Genomic DNA, 26,639 nt, shown 5'->3' on the forward strand with positions numbered 1-26,639 from the left:
CATGGCCAGCAGTGCCTATGGTTAGATTAACACCCCTGGGAAGTACTGCCCTGACCAAGTCTGTTCTCATATCTGTGCAGCATATTTATTAAGTCCTCACTGATAGCTCATTCATTATAGGAAAGTTGGTGAAAATCAGGGTAGTTGCCGTGGAGGTGGCAGGTTTGAAGGCACTTGATGCAGAAGATGCTGTGCTGTACCCCATCCTTCCCACCCCATTCTCCATCTTCATCTTCCTCTGCTTAATTCCAAGTCCTTTCCCTCACTCACCCCAGAAGTCCCCCTTGCCTCCCATGGTGTCCTTAGTCATTTCACCCACTGCATTCACCCTTTGCTCCTCTGATACCTGCTCACTTCTGAGTTCCCCGCACAAGGCAGGAGGAGTATTTTACACACAAGACAACACTGCCAGTGCAGCTGCTTCTCCACAGGCATCCCACTGGGAAATACATTGGGAGTTTGTCACCATGGTGCTACTGCAACACCCACTGCTCCTTCAGCCTCTCTTCCTCCGAGCTCTCTGTTAAGGGACTGGAAGAAGCCTGCCACTTCTTGAGCTGCTGGAAGAAATGAGCCCAGACCTGGCCTTCCTCCCCAGGTGGTCACCAGCTTCCATGGCAGGGGACAACTCTCCCCAGTCTATGGTGAGGGGAAATCAGGACATACTCCACCATACCAGTGACCTTGTCTGTTGAGCCCCAGCCTGTTCCTGGTTCTCCAGCAGCAACACCACGCTGTTTTACAGTCATCTCAGTCCTTTTCTTACAGCTGTAGGTTCCCTATCTCCTCTGAAGCTGCAGCCATCTCTCCTACCCCACCCTAAGCGTTTCTGTCAGCCACAGGATATGCCAACTTATCAAACTGCATCTCTTTTTCCGCTCAGCCATACCGTATCTATCTGTGCTATGTGGCTTGTTTTAAAACCCTCTGCTCATTTCCTCCCTCCTCCCCCCAGCCTCTGCTACCTCCTGGCCTGGAGCACTTGCAAGCCCTGATGCTGGGAACTGCATTTGGGGCCACATCTCCAGCTCCAACGATGGTGTTGCCCAAAGCCCTTTCACACTGCAGAGCAAACCTGTGTTGTAGGTCAAGGAGGCTGCTGCTGGAGTTGCAGACCAGGGTCAATGAAAAGCAACCTGAACATTGGCCAAATGCACCTGCCTCATGCCGTTAGCCAGCATAACGATGTGGCAGCTTCAGCCCTTGATGGAAGCTGTTTCCCTGCCATTACTTACTGTAGTTCAGAGCAGTTTTCCTCGAGTGACAGCTGTCAGCTTCCTTCCAGCATGCCAGCAACGAGCAGCAAGCTTCTGTTGGGAAACCCAGACCTGACCACACAAGAACTGGGAGAGCGCTCTACGCAGGAGTCACAACAGTGTCTGCTAGTGCCCAAGACACATATCCCTCCAGAAATGGAGTTATTTGTGTGTTTATCAGTTTCTTCAGAACGGATATCTGATTTTGCAGGCAGTGCCCTTACCAACTGACTGCAAGGTCTGCATTGTTTGCAGAGGCAAATAACTGCTTAACCAGGCATGTTCAGTCATGGTGTCCCTTCCTACACCTCTGAAAGCTGTAGGATTTTACCGGCTCCCTCGCCACTTCATTCTCCTGTTAGGGTGGTAAATAACTTATTTTAAATTAAAAAGATAAATTCTTTCCAAGGCACATTTAGATGCAAGCAGAAATTCAGTGACATATACACAGAATCACCAGTTCAGAGAAGTGTTCCACGTGCACGTCACATAGAGCCACTTCGCACAGGATGGGGTCTGATGAAAGCTGATTTTTATCAGCCCATGAACTCACACTCTTCACACAACCAATACTCTTGCAAAACATGTAGTAACCAGTGTGGCAGAGGCTCAGTATTTATAAATGTACTACTTACATACAATGGATTTCTCAGGGTGGCAGGGTGTCTGCCTTGAGCAGGAACCATCTAATGCCCGTCCTTGTTTTGCACTGGCATTTCCTCTTTCAGGTGTGTCTTTCTGCCTTATATCTGCAGACTCATACTCTCTCCTGGAATGAATGGGCTTAAAATCAGGTTAATCCTTCCAACCCGTAGTCCCCTCCCAAGGAGGTGGAGAGCCGCATGCTCCACTCCCTTGAGGTTTCAAGCATGACTTTGGGATGCAGGAACTCAGATTCAGCTCTGTTTGCCTCAGCCTGGAGCAGGAGCTCCAGCTTCACAAGGCAGCCCAAAGGCCCAGTTAGACCCAGAGCGTGATGATGTCTACCGAGTGACATTTGCTCTTGCAGGCCTTCACTCCCCAGTCTGTCTCCCAAACCAGCAGAACTGATAGTAGAGCTTTTGCTCATGAGTTGCACTGGGCTTTAGCTTTGGTTGCTGCAATCCCTGCCTAGTTCAAAACCAAGCTAAGTGTATTTTTACTTCATTTGTGCAGCCTGGCTTAAAGAATTAGTTACAGGATGCCCTTGCTTCCTGTGGGGTCTCTTCTGAGTGCTATTCCTCCCCTCCATTCAAAATCCTCCTATTTAATAAAGGCTGTCTGCCATGGTCTATTGGAAGTCTACCTCATAGACTGAGTAAAAGTAAACAAAGCTTGACAAAGGATGTATCCCAGCTACAGGCTGACTGAGAAGGTCAGTTTGTAGACTCAAATACACATTCATAACAAAGTAAATGTTTACTTAAATACCCTTTTTTTACAGGAGCCATGCATCTATTAAGAGGTAGGAGGAAATTCTTACTATGTCTTTTCCCATTTCAGGTCTCAGAACATCATACAACACCTACGCATCAGGACCATGAATACATCCAACAACTGCAGTGCCACAGATCTAGAAGTGTATCATCATGTTCGTCTCATTGAACTTGTTCTGTATAACCTCATTTTCTTTTTTGGAGCAGTATTTAATGGCCTTGCCCTCTGGGTTTTCTTCTGCAAGATAAAGAAGTGGACAGAAACAAAAGTGTATGTGATCAATTTAGTCTTTGCAGACTGCTTCGTCATCTGCACCTTGCCTTCCATGTCTTATTTGCTCTGGAGTAAGTCAAATCGAAATGAACTCTGCCAGTTTATAGAGGCAATATATATTATCAACATGATAGTGAGCACCTACATCGTTTCATTTATCTCCATCGATCGATATATCGCTATAAAGCATCCAATGAAAGCCAGGACCTTCAGGTCTCCATCAAAGGCTGCCCTTCTCTGTGGGCTTCTGTGGGTCTCTGTGATAATCGGTACCACCTTAAGCCTTTGGCAGAGACATGCTGCTTTCTGCTTTCAGAAGGATTCCTCCACGCCCACTACTCTGAGCCTGCTTTCCATTTTCTTCGCTTTTACTCTTCCATTAGCAATCTTGACTTTTTGCTCCACAGAAGTAATCAGGAACCTTAAGAGACATCTGAACACGAATTCACCAGAGGATAAATCAATCCAGAAAGCTATTCACATTATCTATGCAAATTTGATTGTATTTCTAGTATGTTTTCTGCCAGCCAGCCTTGGGGTACTTGCCAGGTTCATAATGGAGAGAGTCGAAGCTACCTGTTTCATGCTCCAGGTTATGAAGAACTTCTCCTCTGTGACAAGGTGTATTGCCACATCCAACTGCTGCCTGGACAGCATCTGCTACTACTTTGTGAGCAAGGAGTTCCATGAAGCCCTTCCACTGCCCAAATCTAGCCCTGAACAAACAAATCAAACCCCCCCCTTTCAGACATACACGTGCTAAAGGATGGGAGGGAGCCGGGGCGTGGAGAGGGGTGAAAAACACCAAACCCAAAAACCACCACAACAACTCCGTATCATCAAGAGAAGCTACAGCTTCAGTGTTAGTGGGATAACTATTGCTCTTTCTCTCTAGAGATAGCTTTGTGTTACTAAGTTATCTGCAATTTATACTCTATGTTTCTATTAAACAAATAAGTTATTTCACAGAGATGTGTAAAGTGTGTATGTAATCACCGGCCACTAACATGTCTCCATTCCACCCTCCAGCACCTATTCATTAGTCTTACAGGAAGACTGGTGACCCATATGTCTCCCTGGTTTAGTTCATTTTGCAGCTACATTCAACTGTTCCTTATTGCCAACAAGTACAAAAGGATATCTCATGTTTGTCCTCATTGTGTATTTTAGGTTCTTTGTGTTATTAAAATAATCCAATTTATTTTTATCATATTCCTTGGGCCGGGGAGAGTGGGGTGGGTGTCAGGTGGTACCACCATATTACCAAGTAAACGGTCCTACAAAAGTCTTGACTCTGCTAACTGCCCTTCCCCTTCAGATGTACGTGAAGGAACCCTTTTAGGATGAAAGCGAGTGCCATAAAGGCACAAAGACTGGGAGATTTCAGAGCTGAGTCCCTCTGCTGAGCCCTGGCACAGAGGCACCTCAGAGCAGCCATTCCCAAGGGGCTGCTGCTCCCACCCATGGGGAAGCCCTTTTAACTCTGTCTAGACCTTTGCCACCCCTGCAATGCTACTCCCTGGGTTTATGTGGTGGCACCAAACTGGCCCCCAGGTTCACCCTCCTGGCCGCAGCTCAGGGTCAGAGTATCACCCTGCAACTGGACACAGCTGGGGCTGGGTTTCCATGGCCTGCCCACATTGATACCCCTAGCACTTCAATGAGGGAAATGCCTTCGTCCATGAGCCAGCCGTCTAGAAAAGTCAGGGAAGGTGGGAAGTGGACTGACCCCTTTCATGTTATTCAAATGCTCCCTGGGACTGGTTGTTTTTTTTCTCTCTAAATGCTGAAAAAACCTCCAAATGGCCTCCAAGCTCTGCCCAGGCAATGCTTGGAGTGCTTCAAGAGAGAGTGTGGAAGAGTCTTCCCCGACCACTTATGCAGTTTCCCCTGTGACCTTCAGGCCATCAGGGAGCCCACGGCTGCTGCTCAGTCTGCTGTTGTCACCTTTGGGACCGCGATCCCAGGAGACATGAACTAATGAGACAAACCCTGAGGGAGTCAGCATCTGGCTCCCATCAGCTGGCTCACACAGATGGGACTGCAACTGCTAGAGCCAGCAGACAGCAAAAGCCACCCAAACGACTATAAAATACCACTGGGGCATATTCTTACATATTTCTAAAGGTCCCAACACCTACAAGGTTCTCAGTGCCACACCAGCATGTCTCACCTGTGTCCTGTTGGCAGTTACCCTCATTACCAGCTTGGGCTTGGCAGTGGTGCTGATGAGCAGTGTTAGACACCTGGCTGCTTCACAGAGGACAAGCAGGCCCGTAGCGTCTGTCACCTTTCCTGCAAAGAAACCAAAAAGAAGCTTGGGGTGAAGCTGTCATGGAGTGTGTGAGCACTGACGTGCCCCCTCGGAAAGGCCATCGGGCCCCACACTGCTGCCTGCCTGGGGCATGCTCTGCAACCGCACCGGAGGCTGCCCGGGGCTGCTCTGCTCCCCAGGGGACCTTTAGCTGCCAGAAGCACAATTTGCAGTCGTTATGGGTTTTATTTCAGAAATTATTTGCTTTCCCACGACTGAAATTAAATTTTAATTGCTAGCTTGTGTGAGGCGAGTCGGGGGGAGCGCAGACTGGGTGGAAAAAATGATGCGGAAGCATTCAGCTGATGTGAGAAGAACAACAGAGGGCACCAGAGACTCCACCGTCCCAAAAAGTAGGTGATAAATGAACCACTTTTGGAGAACAAGAGTTCATTGCTGTGCTACAGCGCTCCTGAGCTGCTGACAGCAGGCTCCCAGACAGCTGTGCCCCACACGGAGCAGCACCCTGCCCCGGTACCTGCAGACCCAACAGATCTCCACTGCAGGGACGCCTGCATCTACACTGCAACCTTTCTGAGGACTAAAACCACCCGACGGCCCCACAAGAAGCAGGTAATGTCTTTTAATTCTTCCCACGCTGGTGCGTGGCAGTGTGCTCTGCTCAGTACTTTAGGATGAGCTTTCTCACCTCTAAATCGAAGCGCTAGCTGGGGATGCCTGCTTATTAACTTACAGATCAATCCTCAGAGCTACATAAATGCCTCAGTCTCCTCCTGCTGTCACAATTGTTATGCCTCGCTGCTTTTCAGACACAAGTGTCATTGGAGGGGGGTCTTCATTTCTTACTGTGGTTTCAGACCAAGGCTTCTTATGGCACATTTACCATGAGCATGGAGACACCCAGCTCCAGGCATACTGCAGCTCGGGACCTTGAGAACCACCACCATATGCTTACATGGGGGATTTGGTGGGGCTAGGATGCCCAGCCTGGAGGGCTCAGCTTCTCCTCGGGACAGTGCTACTCATGCAGAAATTGGCTTTTTCACCACAGCATTACCACGGTAGGATGGCAGGGAATGGCTGCGGGGTAGGTGGTACCACAGTGCAGCCAAAGACCTGCGAGGCTGAAAGCCCAAGAGAGCCAGGATGCTGGCTGTATGTTAGTTCCTCCACCCTAAAAATGACTGTATTGCTGTGGTTCAGTAATGCTGTACCAGTTCTGGTGCTAGGGTAGGTGCTGCATTGCCCTCCATGGTTGCCAGATCTGTCTCCTGGTCTCAGACACTTAAAAGAGTTCACTTTGTTCATGCAGCTGGGCACTTTCACTGCAGTTTGGACGTTGATGCTTAGAAGCTGCTGACTTATAAGGCGATGTATTTATAAGAGATTGTAGGAATCTGGCATTTTCCTTTCCTGCCTCACTGTAAACAGTTCCTTTATGAGCAGCAGACTAAGTCTGATGCATCCTCCACAGCCTCCTTGCTGGTAGCGGATGCCCTGAAATATTTAAAGGAATACCAGGAGATAGTCTAAGTTCTTGGATTTGTGTTTTCTGCTCTAGCAACATTTTGGCTTCCTGTCTTTGAAGGTTGAGATCAGGCAGGTATGCTCACTTTCCCTCCTCTCCTTGGAGACCTGTTATCTGCTGGGGCTGGTGATACGCGTGCCGAGCTATTCCTCACCTGCAGCATCCTGCAGCGAGAGGAGCGGGTTTGTGCTTGGGGACAGCCTGCCCCCAGCTGGCACCCACCTACCCACCCGCCCACCACTCTGCAGGAGTAGCCCCCAGGAGTAGAGCCACCTGAACTATTTGGAAGGGCTCAAGTCCTGTGGAGGTTCACAGGGCTGGCAAGACCCAGAGTAAACCCATGGGGCGGTTTCAGCAGCAAAGCAAGGGCCCTGGAGGGCAAAGGGGGAATGCTGCCCAGCTCTGCTTCGGGCTGCCCTAAAGCAGGTGGCACTCTGATAACCACAGCAGCAGCAAAGATAAAGGACGGCAAAAAATATCATTCTGCTTTGCAGACCCTTTGCTATTACTTAAACTGTGGAAAACAGGACTGGACGAGGGCAAGGCAGGCTTAACCCCACAATAGCTGCATGGGTTCAACAAGGGGAAGTGACAAGTCCTGCACCTGAGGAGGAACAACCTCATGTACCAGTAGAGGCTGGGGCTGACCAGCTGGAAAGCAGCTTTGCAGAGAAGGATCTGGGATCCTGGTGGAAACCAAACTGACCATGAGTCAGCAATGCGTCGCTGCAGCAATGGCAGGCAGCAGCATCCGAGGCTGCATTAGGATGAGCATTGCCAGCAGGTCAAGGGAAGTGATCCTTCCCCTCTACCTAGCACTGGGTGAGACACATCTGGAGTGCTGTGTCCTGTGCTGGGCTCTCCAATACAAGAAAGACATGGACTTACGGGAGCAGGTCCAGGGAAGGGCCACAAAGATGATTAAGGGACTCGCGTGTCTCCCATGTGAGGAGAGGACTGTTCAGCCTGCAGAAGAGAAGGCTCACAAGGATCTTATCCATGTGTATAAACACCCAATGGGAGGGAGTTAAGAAGACACAGCTCTTCACAGCAGTGACAGTAGATGATAAGAGGCAACAGGCACAAACTGAAATACAGGAAAGTCCGTTAAACATAAGAAAAAATGCTTACTCTCTAGATGATGAAACACTGGAACAGGTTGCCCAGAGAATTTGTGGAAATATAGAATCATAGAATCATAGAATGGTTAGGGTTGGAAGGGACCTCAAAGATCATCTAGTTCCAACCCCCCTGCCATGGGCAGGGACACCTCCCACTAGAGCAGGTTGCTCAAGGCCCACATCCAGCCTGGCCTTGAACCCCTGCAGGAATGGGGCATCCACAACTTCCCTGGGCAATCTGTTCCAGTGTCTCACCACCCTCATAGTAAAAATTTTCTTCCTGATATCTAATCTGAATCTTTACTTGGAGATATTCAAAACCAGACTGGACATGGCCCTGGGCAATGGGCTCTGAGCAAGGGGTTGGACTAAACCTCAAGAGGTCTCTTCCAGCCTCAACCACTCTGTGAACAAGGCCATCATCCTGGGCTCTCAGTCAAAAATACCTCACAGCATCCTCTGTTTCAGAAGCGCAGTTGCAGTTCCCACAGGGAAACATCTCCCACAGGCAAACATCTCCCACAGCCTTTCCTTTGTGGCTCTCTTCACACATGTCTTTCCTGGCCTTAAATACCTGCAGTGACCTTCTAGTCCCTCTTCTGTGCTGCAACCCAAAGAGCCACTGCAGCATTTCATATCAGTACACTTCCATCACAGCACCTCACAAATGCCAGATAGTGTCTGAATGCCTTCCTTATCAGTGTGTGGTTTAGAGACGTTTTATGTGGCTCCTACCTTATGATAGTTTGTCCTCCATGACAGATGAACCTGGGGGCTTTGAATGCCTGGTTGCCTCCTGAAGGCTGTAATTGGCACGCACATCTCTGTGGTTACAAGGTGGCTGCAAGGTGGTAGAGCAGAGCAAGTGGGTCTTATCTTCAGGATCTTCCATTAGGTCCTCTCCCCTGTACAGGTCTGCTGGACAGCTGTGCTGCAGCACTTCCTCTGCTTGATGCCACTTGGTGCCTCCTGAGCCAGGGACACCTGGGCCATGGTGGCATCCTGCTGTCCTTCGCTCACCACACCAGTGCCTGCATGCTCTCATCCCCAAGCTCAACTGAGCAGGCTGGAGACCTGCTGCTGGCTCCATGGTGGCCATCTCCTGATCCATCCTTGCCCCAGGCACCAAACCCATCCCAAGGGGCCTTCCCACCCAGAGCTGTGCAAGCATGACTCAGTTCAGCACTCAGCTGGAGGGCCCTGCACCTCCAGCTGCACCAGGTGATCTAATACCAGATATCACATCTTCCTGGCTTTGCTTGGCTTAGGTTTTGGCACAACATTTCAAATCCACAGTTGCGGAATACCACTGCTAGCTGTTGGAAACAGCATTTTAGGAAGTGCTGAGTGATGATGCGCTAGACCTCACTGATAAGTATTGCCATCATTGATCTTCAAGACCGAACAGACATAAAATCATCTCCTACGCAGGAGGAGGAGGTGCTATAGAAGCCCTCAAGTACCAGCGAGCATGCAATTCGTGCTTGTCCTCCAGCCCCACTGAGTGGCCCAGCTAGCCCCACTCCTCCTGGCCAGGACGCGTGGCTGCATATACCCCACATGCCCTGCCTCCAGCGGGACCCGCTGCTGATTTTGTGGCATTAAACCTACAGGTAACATCACTTTGTTTCATTCTCTCTTGCTGTCTGTGAACTGCTGCTCAGGGTCCTGCTGTGGCTGGGAGGAGGAGAGGAGGCTTAGGTGCCTAGTTTCTGCAGGGCAGTGCAGTCCCGGGGATGCAGAGGTACCAACAGTAGATTGTGATCTCTAAGCCTTGTGGTTTCTGTTCTTACTCTGAGGTATTCTCCGGGTACTTTACTTTTACAGTATATTACTTCCTAAAAGCAGCTGGGAACTGGAAGCTAAATTCATCACAACATGGGAAACAAGCAATTCCAAAAGATTTCTTTTTTTTTGTCTCGGTGAACCCTTGCATTCCTTTCCAGGTTCTTTCAAAGTAGTTCTGTGGTTAGGGTGACTGCATTACTGTTTTCAAGGGATGTAGATAAGCCTGAAAGAACACAAGTTTCAAGAAAGAAATGAAAAAAGTGCCGTGCCTTAGATGACCGTGTTTGAGAGCAGCAAACAACAGCAGCAAGGTCAGAGCAGGAAGTTTCCAGGTTTCTTTATGCTGCTTGAAAACAGAAAGGAAAAACACCTCACTGAAGTGCTGTGGCAGGGCCCTCACCTAGAGCTCTTCTGCCATGGTGACGGTTTATCTGCTCTCTCTTTATGGTTGTGCTTCCCTCCCAGGTCAGCTCAGTGCCCAGGGCATGGCCAGCAGTGCCTATGGTTAGATTAACACCCCTGGGAAGTACTGCCCTGACCAAGTCTGTTCTCATATCTGTGCAGCATATTTATTAAGTCCTCACTGATAGCTCATTCATTATAGGAAAGTTGGTGAAAATCAGGGTAGTTGCCGTGGAGGTGGCAGGTTTGAAGGCACTTGATGCAGAAGATGCTGTGCTGTACCCCATCCTTCCCACCCCATTCTCCATCTTCATCTTCCTCTGCTTAATTCCAAGTCCTTTCCCTCACTCACCCCAGAAGTCCCCCTTGCCTCCCATGGTGTCCTTAGTCATTTCACCCACTGCATTCACCCTTTGCTCCTCTGATACCTGCTCACTTCTGAGTTCCCCGCACAAGGCAGGAGGAGTATTTTACACACAAGACAACACTGCCAGTGCAGCTGCTTCTCCACAGGCATCCCACTGGGAAATACATTGGGAGTTTGTCACCATGGTGCTACTGCAACACCCACTGCTCCTTCAGCCTCTCTTCCTCCGAGCTCTCTGTTAAGGGACTGGAAGAAGCCTGCCACTTCTTGAGCTGCTGGAAGAAATGAGCCCAGACCTGGCCTTCCTCCCCAGGTGGTCACCAGCTTCCATGGCAGGGGACAACTCTCCCCAGTCTATGGTGAGGGGAAATCAGGACATACTCCACCATACCAGTGACCTTGTCTGTTGAGCCCCAGCCTGTTCCTGGTTCTCCAGCAGCAACACCACGCTGTTTTACAGTCATCTCAGTCCTTTTCTTACAGCTGTAGGTTCCCTATCTCCTCTGAAGCTGCAGCCATCTCTCCTACCCCACCCTAAGCGTTTCTGTCAGCCACAGGATATGCCAACTTATCAAACTGCATCTCTTTTTCCGCTCAGCCATACCGTATCTATCTGTGCTATGTGGCTTGTTTTAAAACCCTCTGCTCATTTCCTCCCTCCTCCCCCCAGCCTCTGCTACCTCCTGGCCTGGAGCACTTGCAAGCCCTGATGCTGGGAACTGCATTTGGGGCCACATCTCCAGCTCCAACGATGGTGTTGCCCAAAGCCCTTTCACACTGCAGAGCAAACCTGTGTTGTAGGTCAAGGAGGCTGCTGCTGGAGTTGCAGACCAGGGTCAATGAAAAGCAACCTGAACATTGGCCAAATGCACCTGCCTCATGCCGTTAGCCAGCATAACGATGTGGCAGCTTCAGCCCTTGATGGAAGCTGTTTCCCTGCCATTACTTACTGTAGTTCAGAGCAGTTTTCCTCGAGTGACAGCTGTCAGCTTCCTTCCAGCATGCCAGCAACGAGCAGCAAGCTTCTGTTGGGAAACCCAGACCTGACCACACAAGAACTGGGAGAGCGCTCTACGCAGGAGTCACAACAGTGTCTGCTAGTGCCCAAGACACATATCCCTCCAGAAATGGAGTTATTTGTGTGTTTATCAGTTTCTTCAGAACGGATATCTGATTTTGCAGGCAGTGCCCTTACCAACTGACTGCAAGGTCTGCATTGTTTGCAGAGGCAAATAACTGCTTAACCAGGCATGTTCAGTCATGGTGTCCCTTCCTACACCTCTGAAAGCTGTAGGATTTTACCGGCTCCCTCGCCACTTCATTCTCCTGTTAGGGTGGTAAATAACTTATTTTAAATTAAAAAGATAAATTCTTTCCAAGGCACATTTAGATGCAAGCAGAAATTCAGTGACATATACACAGAATCACCAGTTCAGAGAAGTGTTCCATGTGCACGTCACATAGAGCCACTTCGCACAGGATGGGGTCTGATGAAAGCTGATTTTTATCAGCCCATGAACTCACACTCTTCACACAACCAATACTCTTGCAAAACATGTAGTAACCAGTGTGGCAGAGGCTCAGTATTTATAAATGTACTACTTACATACAATGGATTTCTCAGGGTGGCAGGGTGTCTGCCTTGAGCAGGAACCATCTAATGCCCGTCCTTGTTTTGCACTGGCATTTCCTCTTTCAGGTGTGTCTTTCTGCCTTATATCTGCAGACTCATACTCTCTCCTGGAATGAATGGGCTTAAAATCAGGTTAATCCTTCCAACCCGTAGTCCCCTCCCAAGGAGGTGGAGAGCCGCATGCTCCACTCCCTTGAGGTTTCAAGCATGACTTTGGGATGCAGGAACTCAGATTCAGCTCTGTTTGCCTCAGCCTGGAGCAGGAGCTCCAGCTTCACAAGGCAGCCCAAAGGCCCAGTTAGACCCAGAGCGTGATGATGTCTACCGAGTGACATTTGCTCTTGCAGGCCTTCACTCCCCAGTCTGTCTCCCAAACCAGCAGAACTGATAGTAGAGCTTTTGCTCATGAGTTGCACTGGGCTTTAGCTTTGGTTGCTGCAATCCCTGCCTAGTTCAAAACCAAGCTAAGTGTATTTTTACTTCATTTGTGCAGCCTGGCTTAAAGAATTAGTTACAGGATGCCCTTGCTTCCTGTGGGGTCTCTTCTGAGTGCTATTCCTCCCCTCCATTCAAAATCCTCCTATTTAATAAAGGCTGTCTGCCATGGTCTATTGGAAGTCTACCTCATAGACTGAGTAAAAGTAAACAAAGCTTGACAAAGGATGTATCCCAGCTACAGGCTGACTGAGAAGGTCAGTTTGTAGACTCAAATACACATTCATAACAAAGTAAATGTTTACTTAAATACCCTTTTTTTACAGGAGCCATGCATCTATTAAGAGGTAGGAGGAAATTCTTACTATGTCTTTTCCCATTTCAGGTCTCAGAACATCATACAACACCTACGCATCAGGACCATGAATACATCCAACAACTGCAGTGCCACAGATCTAGAAGTGTATCATCATGTTCGTCTCATTGAACTTGTTCTGTATAACCTCATTTTCTTTTTTGGAGCAGTATTTAATGGCCTTGCCCTCTGGGTTTTCTTCTGCAAGATAAAGAAGTGGACAGAAACAAAAGTGTATGTGATCAATTTAGTCTTTGCAGACTGCTTCGTCATCTGCACCTTGCCTTCCATGTCTTATTTGCTCTGGAGTAAGTCAAATCGAAATGAACTCTGCCAGTTTATAGAGGCAATATATATTATCAACATGATAGTGAGCACCTACATCGTTTCATTTATCTCCATCGATCGATATATCGCTATAAAGCATCCAATGAAAGCCAGGACCTTCAGGTCTCCATCAAAGGCTGCCCTTCTCTGTGGGCTTCTGTGGGTCTCTGTGATAATCGGTACCACCTTAAGCCTTTGGCAGAGACATGCTGCTTTCTGCTTTCAGAAGGATTCCTCCACGCCCACTACTCTGAGCCTGCTTTCCATTTTCTTCGCTTTTACTCTTCCATTAGCAATCTTGACTTTTTGCTCCACAGAAGTAATCAGGAACCTTAAGAGACATCTGAACACGAATTCACCAGAGGATAAATCAATCCAGAAAGCTATTCACATTATCTATGCAAATTTGATTGTATTTCTAGTATGTTTTCTGCCAGCCAGCCTTGGGGTACTTGCCAGGTTCATAATGGAGAGAGTCGAAGCTACCTGTTTCATGCTCCAGGTTATGAAGAACTTCTCCTCTGTGACAAGGTGTATTGCCACATCCAACTGCTGCCTGGACAGCATCTGCTACTACTTTGTGAGCAAGGAGTTCCATGAAGCCCTTCCACTGCCCAAATCTAGCCCTGAACAAACAAATCAACCCCCCCCCTTTCAGACATACACGTGCTAAAGGATGGGAGGGAGCCGGGGCGTGGAGAGGGGTGAAAAACACCAAACCCAAAAACCACCACAACAACTCCGTATCATCAAGAGAAGCTACAGCTTCAGTGTTAGTGGGATAACTATTGCTCTTTCTCTCTAGAGATAGCTTTGTGTTACTAAGTTATCTGCAATTTATACTCTATGTTTCTATTAAACAAATAAGTTATTTCACAGAGATGTGTAAAGTGTGTATGTAATCACCGGCCACTAACATGTCTCCATTCCACCCTCCAGCACCTATTCATTAGTCTTACAGGAAGACTGGTGACCCATATGTCTCCCTGGTTTAGTTCATTTTGCAGCTACATTCAACTGTTCCTTATTGCCAACAAGTACAAAAGGATATCTCATGTTTGTCCTCATTGTGTATTTTAGGTTCTTTGTGTTATTAAAATAATCCAATTTATTTTTATCATATTCCTTGGGCCGGGGAGAGTGGGGTGGGTGTCAGGTGGTACCACCATATTACCAAGTAAACGGTCCTACAAAAGTCTTGACTCTGCTAACTGCCCTTCCCCTTCAGATGTACGTGAAGGAACCCTTTTAGGATGAAAGCGAGTGCCATAAAGGCACAAAGACTGGGAGATTTCAGAGCTGAGTCCCTCTGCTGAGCCCTGGCACAGAGGCACCTCAGAGCAGCCATTCCCAAGGGGCTGCTGCTCCCACCCATGGGGAAGCCCTTTTAACTCTGTCTAGACCTTTGCCACCCCTGCAATGCTACTCCCTGGGTTTATGTGGTGGCACCAAACTGGCCCCCAGGTTCACCCTCCTGGCCGCAGCTCAGGGTCAGAGTATCACCCTGCAACTGGACACAGCTGGGGCTGGGTTTCCATGGCCTGCCCACATTGATACCCCTAGCACTTCAATGAGGGAAATGCCTTCGTCCATGAGCCAGCCGTCTAGAAAAGTTGGAGAGAGTCGAAGCTACCTGTTTCATGCTCCAGGTTATGAAGAACTTCTCCTCTGTGACAAGGTGTATTGCCACATCCAACTGCTGCCTGGACAGCATCTGCTACTACTTTGTGAGCAAGGAGTTCCATGAAGCCCTTCCACTGCCCAAATCTAGCCCTGAACAAACAAATCAAACCCCCCCCTTTCAGACATACACGTGCTAAAGGATGGGAGGGAGCCGGGGCGTGGAGAGGGGTGAAAAACACCAAACCCAAAAACCACCACAACAACTCCGTATCATCAAGAGAAGCTACAGCTTCAGTGTTAGTGGGATAACTATTGCTCTTTCTCTCTAGAGATAGCTTTGTGTTACTAAGTTATCTGCAATTTATACTCTATGTTTCTATTAAACAAATAAGTTATTTCACAGAGATGTGTAAAGTGTGTATGTAATCACCGGCCACTAACATGTCTCCATTCCACCCTCCAGCACCTATTCATTAGTCTTACAGGAAGACTGGTGACCCATATGTCTCCCTGGTTTAGTTCATTTTGCAGCTACATTCAACTGTTCCTTATTGCCAACAAGTACAAAAGGATATCTCATGTTTGTCCTCATTGTGTATTTTAGGTTCTTTGTGTTATTAAAATAATCCAATTTATTTTTATCATATTCCTTGGGCCGGGGAGAGTGGGGTGGGTGTCAGGTGGTACCACCATATTACCAAGTAAACGGTCCTACAAAAGTCTTGACTCTGCTAACTGCCCTTCCCCTTCAAGTCGGATGGGTCAGATGTACGTGAAGGAACCCTTTTAGGATGAAAGCGAGTGCCATAAAGGCACAAAGACTGGGAGATTTCAGAGCTGAGTCCCTCTGCTGAGCCCTGGCACAGAGGCACCTCAGAGCAGCCATTCCCAAGGGGCTGCTGCTCCCACCCATGGGGAAGCCCTTTTAACTCTGTCTAGACCTTTGCCACCCCTGCAATGCTACTCCCTGGGTTTATGTGGTGGCACCAAACTGGCCCCCAGGTTCACCCTCCTGGCCGCAGCTCAGGGTCAGAGTATCACCCTGCAACTGGACACAGCTGGGGCTGGGTTTCCATGGCCTGCCCACATTGATACCCCTAGCACTTCAATGAGGGAAATGCCTTCGTCCATGAGCCAGCCGTCTAGAAAAGTCAGGGAAGGTGGGAAGTGGACTGACCCCTTTCATGTTATTCAAATGCTCCCTGGGACTGGTTGTTTTTTTTCTCTCTAAATGCTGAAAAAACCTCCAAATGGCCTCCAAGCTCTGCCCAGGCAATGCTTGGAGTGCTTCAAGAGAGAGTGTGGAAGAGTCTTCCCCGACCACTTATGCAGTTTCCCCTGTGACCTTCAGGCCATCAGGGAGCCCACGGCTGCTGCTCAGTCTGCTGTTGTCACCTTTGGGACCGCGATCCCAGGAGACATGAACTAATGAGACAAACCCTGAGGGAGTCAGCATCTGGCTCCCATCAGCTGGCTCACACAGATGGGACTGCAACTGCTAGAGCCAGCAGACAGCAAAAGCCACCCAAACGACTATAAAATACCACTGGGGCATATTCTTACATATTTCTAAAGGTCCCAACACCTACAAGGTTCTCAGTGCCACACCAGCATGTCTCACCTGTGTCCTGTTGGCAGTTACCCTCATTACCAGCTTGGGCTTGGCAGTGGTGCTGATGAGCAGTGTTAGACACCTGGCTGCTTCACAGAGGACAAGCAGGCCCGTAGCGTCTGTCACCTTTCCTGCAAAGAAACCAAAAAGAAGCTTGGGGTGAAGCTGTCATGGAGTGTGTGAGCACTGACGTGCCCCCTCGGAAAGGCCATCGGGCCCCACACTGCTGCCTGCCTGGGGCATGCTCTGCAACCGCACCGGAGGCTGCCCGGGGCTGCTCTGCTCCCCAGGGGACCTTTAGCTGCCAGAAGCACAATTTGCAGTCGTTATGGGTTTTATTTCAGAAATTATTTGCTTTCCCACGACTGAAATTAAATTTTAATTGCTAGCTTGTGTGAGGCGAGTCGGGGGGAGCGCAGACTGGGTGGAAAAAATGATGCGGAAGCATTCAGCTGATGTGAGAAGAACAACAGAGGGCACCAGAGACTCCACCGTCCCAAAAAGTAGGTGATAAATGAACCACTTTTGGAGAACAAGAGTTCATTGCTGTGCTACAGCGCTCCTGAGCTGCTGACAGCAGGCTCCCAGACAGCTGTGCCCCACACGGAGCAGCACCCTGCCCCGGTACCTGCAGACCCAACAGATCTCCACTGCAGGGACGCCTGCATCTACACTGCAACCTTTCTGAGGACTAAAACCACCCGACGGCCCCACAAGAAGCAGGTAATGTCTTTTAATTCTTCCCACGCTGGTGCGTGGCAGTGTGCTCTGCTCAGTACTTTAGGATGAGCTTTCTCACCTCTAAATCGAAGCGCTAGCTGGGGATGCCTGCTTATTAACTTACAGATCAATCCTCAGAGCTACATAAATGCCTCAGTCTCCTCCTGCTGTCACAATTGTTATGCCTCGCTGCTTTTCAGACACAAGTGTCATTGGAGGGGGGTCTTCATTTCTTACTGTGGTTTCAGACCAAGGCTTTTTATGGCACATTTACCATGAGCATGGAGACACCCAGCTCCAGGCATACTGCAGCTCGGGACCTTGAGAACCACCACCATATGCTTACATGGGGGATTTGGTGGGGCTAGGATGCCCAGCCTGGAGGGCTCAGCTTCTCCTCGGGACAGTGCTACTCATGCAGAAATTGGCTTTTTCACCACAGCATTACCACGGTAGGATGGCAGGGAATGGCTGCGGGGTAGGTGGTACCACAGTGCAGCCAAAGACCTGCGAGGCTGAAAGCCCAAGAGAGCCAGGATGCTGGCTGTATGTTAGTTCCTCCATAAATTCCACCTTAAAAATGACTGTATCGCTGTGGTTCAGTAAAGCTGTACCAGTTCTGGTGCTAGGGTAGGTGCTGCATTGCCCTCCATGGTTGCCAGATCTGTCTCCTGGTCTCAGACACTTAAAAGAGTTCACTTTGTTCATGCAGCTGGGCACTTTCACTGCAGTTTGGACGTTGATGCTTAGAAGCTGCTGACTTATAAGGCGATGTATTTATAAGAGATTGTAGGAATCTGGCATTTTCCTTTCCTGCCTCACTGTAAACAGTTCCTTTATGAGCAGCAGACTAAGTCTGATGCATCCTCCACAGCCTCCTTGCTGGTAGCGGATGCCCTGAAATATTTAAAGGAATACCAGGAGATAGTCTAAGTTCTTGGATTTGTGTTTTCTGCTCTAGCAACATTTTGGCTTCCTGTCTTTGAAGGTTGAGATCAGGCAGGTATGCTCACTTTCCCTCCTCTCCTTGGAGACCTGTTATCTGCTGGGGCTGGTGATACGCGTGCCGAGCTATTCCTCACCTGCAGCATCCTGCAGCGAGAGGAGCGGGTTTGTGCTTGGGGACAGCCTGCCCCCAGCTGGCACCCACCTACCCACCCGCCCACCACTCTGCAGGAGTAGCCCCCAGGAGTAGAGCCACCTGAACTATTTGGAAGGGCTCAAGTCCTGTGGAGGTTCACAGGGCTGGCAAGACCCAGAGTAAACCCATGGGGCGGTTTCAGCAGCAAAGCAAGGGCCCTGGAGGGCAAAGGGGGAATGCTGCCCAGCTCTGCTTCGGGCTGCCCTAAAGCAGGTGGCACTCTGATAACCACAGCAGCAGCAAAGATAAAGGACGGCAAAAAATATCATTCTGCTTTGCAGACCCTTTGCTATTACTTAAACTGTGGAAAACAGGACTGGACGAGGGCAAGGCAGGCTTAACCCCACAATAGCTGCAAGAGAGGATTGCTTCTGTGTTTTTGTCTTAGCTGGTGGCAAGAGACAGTGTTACTTTGATGGCTGAGGGATAGACGGTGACAATAAGCCACCAAGCCCCTCCGGGGGCTGCCAACATATGCAGTGCAGGGGCATGAGGAGCCACAGAGCCATGACAGCAGTGGCTCTGCAGCACAACCCAGCCCAGAGGACCTGTCCCCCAGCTCAGACTCATGCTTACACCCTTTTCTTGCAGAGAACAGCCCAACATGATTAACTGCACTATAAACAATACATCGCAGGAAGGCATTGTGCTATTTCAATTTATCATCTACCTCCCAACGGTTTCTTTGGGGATCCCACTGACGATGACTGCCTTCTGGATCTTCTGCTGCAAGCTCAAGATATGGACCGAGACCAGGGTGTATATGATCAATCTCATGGTTGCGGACAGTTTCCTGCTCTTCGCCCTGCCTTTCGTCATATATTTTACCAAGTGTAACTATCCCTCCGACAAACTGTGTGCTGTCATAGAGAACATCTATTTTATAAACAGGCCTATGAGCATCCTTATCATCACCCTGATTGCAATTGATCGATACATTGCAATCAAGTTCCCTCTAAAAGCAAAGATGCTTCGATCCCCACTAAAATCGGCTTCTACCTGTGTGTTTCTTTGGATAACGCTGATAATTTACGTCAACTTGAGGCAAAGATTTTATCCAAAGGATACATATAATACTACAGATAAGAAAAAAATCTGCTTTCAGAAAGAATCTACTGAACCTAATTATTCATTATTATTCTCCATTATCTTTGGGTATTTTATTCCCTTAGTGATTGTGATTTTCTGCTCAGTACAAGTCATCACATATCTCAAAAAGAAGATGGCCACTAGCCCTTACGAGACAAAGTTAATGCGGAAAGCAATCCACATTATTTCTGTGAATTTGTGCGTGTTCATTGTATGTTTTTCACCTTTCTACATCACACTGCTCTTGCGGTTTGCAGTGGATTTTGTTAAAGATTTTTCTCTGCTCTGGAAAGTTAGAACCTCTATTCAGATCTGTGCATGCTTAGCAGATTCTAACTGCTGTTTGGATGCATTTTGCTATTACTTTGCAGCCAAGGAATGTCAGGAATTTCCTTCTGTGTTCCCAACCTGTATATCAACGAGGTTCAAGACGAACCAAAGCCAAGAGTCACAGCCACCCACAGACCAAGTAATGATATGAACAAGGTGCAGTATGCATTATAGGCATTAAGAGCCACAGTGCTGCTGAAGTTTCAAGGCAGAGGGACTGGGCCCACCTACAGTATTTGCAATCATTGTAGGTATAGGCATATCTGCAAAAAGGGGCAAACCCCTACAAGGTGTCTGATATTAACTTGTATTTTTTCCTTCTGTCATCAGTGACTTGACTCTAGCTCTGAGTATTGTCTTGGATTGTTGAATTGCAGCTTCAGGCATCTCCTGGACGAGAGGGAGAGCCATGTGGTATGGAGACCATTGTTTCTGCTGTATGCTTATTCATACATATCATGCAGTTAAACACAGGAAACTGAGCACCCTTGCAGTAAAACACAAATCCACTTCTAGCACTGTAAAATATATGGTCACTTAAAAACAAGAATAAGCCCTTATACTACAATGCCAAACCTACTACATCTGTGCTGCTCACATCAAAGAATTTGCCCTTACAGTGGTAGTTTCCTACCAGCCTGTATAATTTCAAAGCTTGCAGCTATCACCTGCAATCACCAATGCAGCTATTGCTGTGCTTGGAGTGAAGCGCAGGAGTCAGACAGTGGCCTGAGACTATTGCCCCGTTCCTGCCATATAACACTCGTGTTAGCTTGTTGCAATGCCCTGGCATTTGTGAGGCTAAAATCATTGTGGGTATAAATAAAGCCATTGTTGCATGGAAAAACTGAGCTATGCAAAGCGTTGTCGACCACAGAACAGACCCTTAGCATTGCGCATATCAAGTGTAAAGCTGTGAAGATCTGATCTCACCCCAGTGACTACCGTAAGCCCTGGTGAAAGGTTTGTTGTTGGACTTTAACTGGATCAAATCTTCAATGGGTGTCCTGTCTGGCGAGAGGTGATCGCATCTGCCAGAGCCATCACAGCCTCATGCTACAGGAGTGTTGATGTGCAGAAAACAGCAGTGAGAAACATGAAGCAGATGCAGTCCTGATCCCTCCCTCACCATCCATGAACAGTTTTCAGGGGAAGTTTGGTGAGATTGGCATGTATAAGGCTCTTCTGCAGAGATAGGGCAGGCCCACCACTGATGGCTTCTTAGCATTGTCCTGTGTGATGAAGCCTTGATCTATCCTAGCTGCAACCCAGACCAGGAACCAGTTTCAATGTCTGGCTTTCAGGTACCTAATTCCTCTATAGTATCTTTGTTTGCTGACTATGCACACATATCCTCCCACCCCACAGGGAAGTGACAGCAGAGCAGCTCAAAACAGTTAAGCCACAAGGTCTTGGGGCACCAGAAGAGACCCATAGAGAAACCTGGGCTGAGAGGGAAGCCAGTGGCAGGGTGTGACTACTTCGTGTTTATCTGCACAGATATTTCATCTAACATTTTACCACACAGTCACCTCAATAACTTACAGTCAGCATGGGAAACATTATATAGAGTTTTTGAAATGCATGTGATAGCTCTATGTTTGCTTCATGGTCCTTGACTTTCAGTGTCCTCTGGCTTGTAAACGCCTCAAAAATTCCTCTGGGGAATGCAAACCCATATTCTGCTCATTTAAACCTACAGCCAATTAACCTTCTTAGTGACAACTTACAAACAGATCCCCAACAAGTGGCCTGTCACCCCCTGGTGGCTGCAGACCACATGCTGAAAACACTGTCCACCCGTTGGCCAAACAACACCGGAAACAACTATTCCCATCACAGAAAGTACTCCCCATTCAAATGTTACATCTACCTGCTTTCTGTCAATAATTTGGCAGAGATTCCAGCATGCTGCAGTGAGCAACTGCAGCACAAAAATAGATGAAACTACTCAGGTCATTCAGTTGATCACTTATGTCCAATTTTCTTCTTTGGTGTATTATTTAATGTTCTGGCATCACTGGTATTTCACTGCAAGCAGAGCAAACCGGCCATGTGTGTATGTGACCAACTTAACCATCGCACACTGTTTGGCCCTCATTCTACCTTTTAAAGTCTACTTTCAAAGACAGGAAAAGATATGAGAGACAAATAGTGCCTGATCTTAAAAACCATCTACTGCTTAAGGAGATGCACGAGTGTTGTCACCTCGTAGCTGTCAACAAACACTCTGCAATTAACTATCCTTGAAGAGCAAGAGGCTTAGGGTCCCCATTAGCCCATTCTCCTTTGTGGAGTGCTGTCAGTCTTCATGACAGGCATCACTTACGTGTCCAGGCAAGTGGTGTTCAGCAAGGGAAAAGACTTCTGTTTTCAGAAGCAGTGAAGAGGTCCTTCAAAAACACTTTTGGCTCTGGGATCCACTTCTGGGATTTTGCATCTCATCGGTTATAAAGAATGCCTGTTCCAAGCAGATTATTATGAAAATATTTAGTATTTAGAAAAAAGATGAACGTTGATTCATATTAACCTGTTACCCTACTGTTAATCCAGAAAGGGAACAACTGACTTTTTTGGTAAACCCAATCATATTAATGTTTTCTCCCTGTTAACACAGGGCAGCTTGTCCAATTTAAAATGAGCTCCAATTAGGTCGTCTACTCTGAAACACTAAACAGTAATGCTTTTGTGCATGTGGCCTCATTTATAGGCCTCATAGTAAAGCAAATGCTAACTGCTGTTGAGATGCCATTTGCTACTGTTTGGTAACCAAAGAATTTCAGAGCTCTTTCTTCTTAGCCAAGCCTATAGTTTTTAAATCAAGGAAGGATCACAGACAAGGCACTCTACTGAACTAAACAGCTGCCATGGTTTCACCCTAGCCAGCAGCTAAGCACCGCTCAGCCACTCGCTCACCCCCTGTCGGTGCCAAAACCAGTACACCAGCTGGGCAATAGAATTTATACTTATCATTCCTAAACATAGCCAAGCTTAATGCGTGTAGAGCTGGGTGAAGTGAACGTTGTTTTCTTGTAGGAAGCAAACTGAGGTCTCCCGCCATTCATGTTCTAAATTTAGAAAACAAAGTGTTCCTTATTGTAAAGGGGAAATTTGTTGACTTCACAATGGCTGTCAATGTTAAGTCATTTTTTGTTGTTTGTAGTGAATGCAACACAAAAGGAAACATTCTTTTGTAAGTGGAAATAAAGCTATCTCCTAGTAACATATCTATAAATTAATAAATGCATATTTATTTATTACCATTATACATCGGAGTCCTCTATTATGAATGCTAAACCTGTACTGGAGGTTGTAAGAGAAGACTTAGTTACCATGATATGAGATCTGCCTTACGACAGGATATTTATAGTGTAACCCAAAGATGAACAATGAACTTTCTGATTACGTGAAGACCTATGCACTACCTTGGACAAAAAATTAGTGTCCAGTTAATATGTCAAGTTATAACGATGTTTATGATGGGTTTCTGACATCTTTCTTCGGTCTGAACAAAACCTCAGCTCCCTGAACACTCGCAGTAAATGAAGGAGATGAGTTATCAGTACCTGAGCTACAACAAACTACCAGCCGTCATACAGCACTGGAATAGCAATCCATGAGGACACTGACATGGTTATCCCCACATCTTTCCCATTTCCTAGCACAAGAGGCTGGCTAATAATAGCGGGGTGCAGCAGCCACAGTCCATCAGCAGCTCCAGCAAGCAGGGCTGGACCCACTGCATTCTGCTAACATTTCACAGAATCACAGAATCTTCTAGGTTGGAAGGGACCTTAAAGATCATCTTGTCCAACGGTCAACCTAACTGACAAAAATAGACACCCGCACAACAAACAAGGAGCATCATCACTAAACCATACCTCCCAGCACTACATCAACCCGTCTTTTGAACGCCTCCAGGGATGGTGCCTCAACCACCTCCCTGGGCAGCCCATTCCAAGGGCTGATGACCCTTTCAGTGAAAAAATTTTTCCTAATATCCAGCCTGAACCTCCCCTGGCTCAACTTGAGGCCATTTCCTCTTGTCCTGTCGCCTGTGACTTGAGAAAAGAGACCGGCCCCCCCCTCTCTACACCCTCCTTTCGGGGATTTGTAGAGAGCAATAAAGTCTCCCCTCAGCCTCCTCTTCTCCAGGCTGAATAACCCCAGTTCCCTCAGCCTCTCCTCATAAAACTTATTCTCCAGACCCCTCACCATCTTTGTCGCCCTTCTCTGGACCCGCTCCAGCACCTCAATGTCTTTTTTATGGTAGGGGGCCCAAAACTGGACACAGTACTCAAAGTGAGGCCTCACCAGTGCTGAGTACAGGGGGACAATCACCTCTCGGGCCCTAGCCGCCATGCTGTTCCTGATACAGGCCAGGATGCTGTTGGCTTTCTTGGCCACCTGGGCACACTGCTGGCAAGCTATAATCTCTCTGACCCTTAAAAGAAAAAGATGCTAACAATGGCTAAAACTTTAAATGAGCAAATGGATGCTGCAGTCAAAATTTAGGCTTGAGAGGAAAAGATAATGCAAGGACAAGCCTACAAAGTAATTCAGAATCTTGTTTTTGAGTAGCCATCAGATTTAGCATTTTTGGCCCTTCGAAGCAGGGAAGGCAAGGGCTGGCATAAGACAGTATTTTGCTGTTTGGTGGCATTTGGACAGGCCTGAAATTTGAGTTCTGACCAGAAGTTTGGGCTCCACCAGCACTCCTCTCCCGGGGGCTGAAGGACATGTATCGGGGAGTTCTGCATTTTAGCAAGTCAGGTGGTGCTGATTTAGAGGTTTCCCCGGGGTTTTGGTTTCTCTGCAAGAAGGGCACAGCAGTCTCCAGGGGACTCCTCAAGCACCGCAGCAGTGGCAGGGAGCTGGGAAGCACAGGCTTTGCCATGCCCTCCCTGAAATGTTTGCACAGAGACACAGGGCTGATCCCTTTGGGGATGAGTACGGCGAGGGCTACACTGCAGAGAGCCCTGCGAGCCTGTTATCTGACATGGCTCAGTTCCTGCACGCTGGCTAAGGAAGGGGAAAGGGGTGACAGTCTCAACAGCCACGTGTGTGAGGTTGCTGCAGTTAGCCTAACACTGCCGTTTCACAGGCTTTCCGTGCTAAAAATAAGAATGACACATTCTGCTCCCAACCCTGTAGTTCTGTTTTGGTCAGGATCTGCTGTTGCAACATCATGTCTTCCCATGAGAAAGCCAGGGAACCACACAGGACAGAGGGCTGCAGAACTCAAATGCCACAGGGCAGCACGGTGTCCCTTGTCCCCCTCACACACCTGTACCTCTCTTACCTTGCCAGAGGCCCTGGCCCGCTGTGATGTGCCAGTGGCTGCAGCCAGCAGGACGTGTTCTCTGGGAGGCACAGGAGACCGAGATCTTCCCTGGCAGGAAAAGGAAGAAGGAGCCCATCAAATCTGAGATGTGCTGTCTATCAGCAACCTGCACTCGGAGCACAGGAAAACCTCATAAGAAGGGCTTTCTTTGGCTGGGCAACAAACTCAAGCAGGACATCAGGCAGAGCTTACAAGGGAAGGAAAAATGATTGCACAAAATGGAAATAAGTCTTAGAGATCAAGAAGTTTAAAGATCAAAAGGGTCTTAGCAAATTCTTTCCTTAGATATAAAAAGCTACCTACAACGTACAAGCAGAGAAGTGAGATTATCTAGCACTTCCGCTGATAAAAACAACAAAATTTTCCAGGTACGTCCCGAAAACTATCTGATTACTTTATCACAGCTTTCAGTAAAGATGAGGAGCCTGAGAAGTCCAGAATTTGAAAGGACTTGACACATGAAATGTCACATCAGCAACAAGGCTTTTAAATATGTCATCCAAAATAGGATCAAGGGGCAGAGATCACCAAATACAGTCCCTTCTCTAGGATGGGGGAAGAAAGAGAAGGTTCTGGCCAGTAGCAGCTCTACTATGCTAAAATCTGAAAAATGTCCAGTTTCTCAACATGTCTGAATAACATTAAATGGGAGGGAACAAATAGAAAGGCAAAAGTTAAGTGGTGCTTCACCTTACAGGAGTATTTTGCCTCTCTGGCTTCTTTCACTAAGAAAATCACTTTTCCAGCCAAGGTGTGGTAGACACTGGTGTCAGTAAAAGCTCCTTGGAAGTACATTGCAGCAGCCTGCACTTTGTACAGGCGCTGGTACTCAGAGGTGCCGTAGCCCCCAACTGCTCTGCTGGAGATCTGCCAGCAAGGAAGTGAGAAAACAGCACAAGTGTCACCCACACTGCGCCACGTAGTGCCAGCGCTGGCAGCGATGAGACAGGCTGAGAACTGCAGAGGCAGGGGAAAATACCCAATGAGCATTACCGGTCCAGGGCAGACGTGATAAAACCTGTGACTGCATGGAAGAAGGGAGCCATAAGCAGCTGCAAGAGCCTAGAGGGTGGCTGATGGGGACCTCAGGTGGAGATAAGAGAAGCGTGAGGATCGTGACCCAGTGGTGTCCAGGAATCAGACAGGGACCTGAGTGCCACACCATGTAAGTTCTCCACAGATAACACCTCATTATAGCTTTGCCTGCTGGTAGCTGGTGTTGAGTTGCTCTGACGTATCCTGGTGAACGTGCTGATCGCAGCCAGCTGCTTTGTGTCTGGTGACATAGTTTGTCCCTCCCTTGGAGCCTCACCAGGCTGATGGGAGACATAGCTGCCCTCGTCTAGGGATGAGAGCGCCAAGCTGTGGATGGGAAGCATCACACTGAGAGATACTATGAGCTGAGTTCCCTCCAGGCTTGATTTTGACCCAGTAGTGGTTGCCTTGACATAGACAATAGGAGTGAGCGGACAACACTTGAGGATGATGCAAAGTGAAGTGTTTTCTATACAGTGGTGAAACTATCACAACCCAGGAGCTGGATGACTTTGAAAACTAAAGTACTAACAAGGACCATGACATGAAAATGATGGCAGTTGGAGATT

At 48.0% G+C, this 26,639-nt stretch overlaps 3 protein-coding genes across 7 annotated transcripts in view; all 3 read left to right on the forward strand.

Moving 5' to 3' along the window:
- The window catches only part of LOC106902638 (G-protein coupled receptor 35-like), a 73,106-nt gene extending 69,091 nt beyond the window's left edge, over positions 1-4,015 (forward strand). Inside the window, exon 5 of one of the 4 annotated variants that reach the window (XM_014966286.1) lies at positions 2,739-4,014. In XM_014966286.1, the coding sequence (XP_014821772.1) occupies positions 2,739-3,708 (970 nt within the window). In that variant the 3' untranslated portion in view covers positions 3,709-4,014. Of the gene's footprint in view, positions 1-2,738 lie in introns of all 4 variants that reach the window. The other 3 variants (XM_014966283.1, XM_014966284.1, XM_014966285.1) reach the window with 3 other exon arrangements.
- A 5,130-nt stretch (positions 4,016-9,145) lies between these two features.
- On the forward strand, positions 9,146-14,155 carry LOC106902598 (G-protein coupled receptor 35-like). 2 transcript variants are annotated; one of them, XM_014966221.1, is made up of 2 exons: positions 9,146-9,482; positions 12,880-14,155. In XM_014966221.1, exon 2 carries the CDS (start codon positions 12,917-12,919, stop codon positions 13,847-13,849), a length of 933 nt encoding a protein of 310 aa, XP_014821707.1. In that variant the 5' UTR covers positions 9,146-9,482; positions 12,880-12,916; the 3' UTR covers positions 13,850-14,155. The 2 variants fall into 2 exon arrangements, with proteins under 2 accessions (XP_014821707.1, XP_014821698.1); XM_014966212.1 differs by lacking the exon at positions 9,146-9,482 and adding an exon at positions 9,656-10,785.
- Positions 14,156-16,971: 2,816 nt separating this feature from the next.
- Positions 16,972-22,959, forward strand: LOC106902609 (G-protein coupled receptor 35-like). The gene is made up of 2 exons (XM_014966234.1): positions 16,972-17,134; positions 18,864-22,959. The coding sequence occupies exon 2, from the start codon at positions 18,877-18,879 to the stop codon at positions 19,840-19,842; it is 966 nt and encodes a 321-aa protein (XP_014821720.1). The 5' UTR covers positions 16,972-17,134; positions 18,864-18,876; the 3' UTR covers positions 19,843-22,959.
- Positions 22,960-26,639: the final 3,680 nt, after the last annotated feature.

Source organism: Calidris pugnax, unplaced genomic scaffold, assembly GCF_001431845.1.
Source record: "Calidris pugnax isolate Ruff unplaced genomic scaffold, ASM143184v1 scaffold65, whole genome shotgun sequence".
Lineage (NCBI taxonomy): Eukaryota > Metazoa > Chordata > Aves > Charadriiformes > Scolopacidae > Calidris > Calidris pugnax.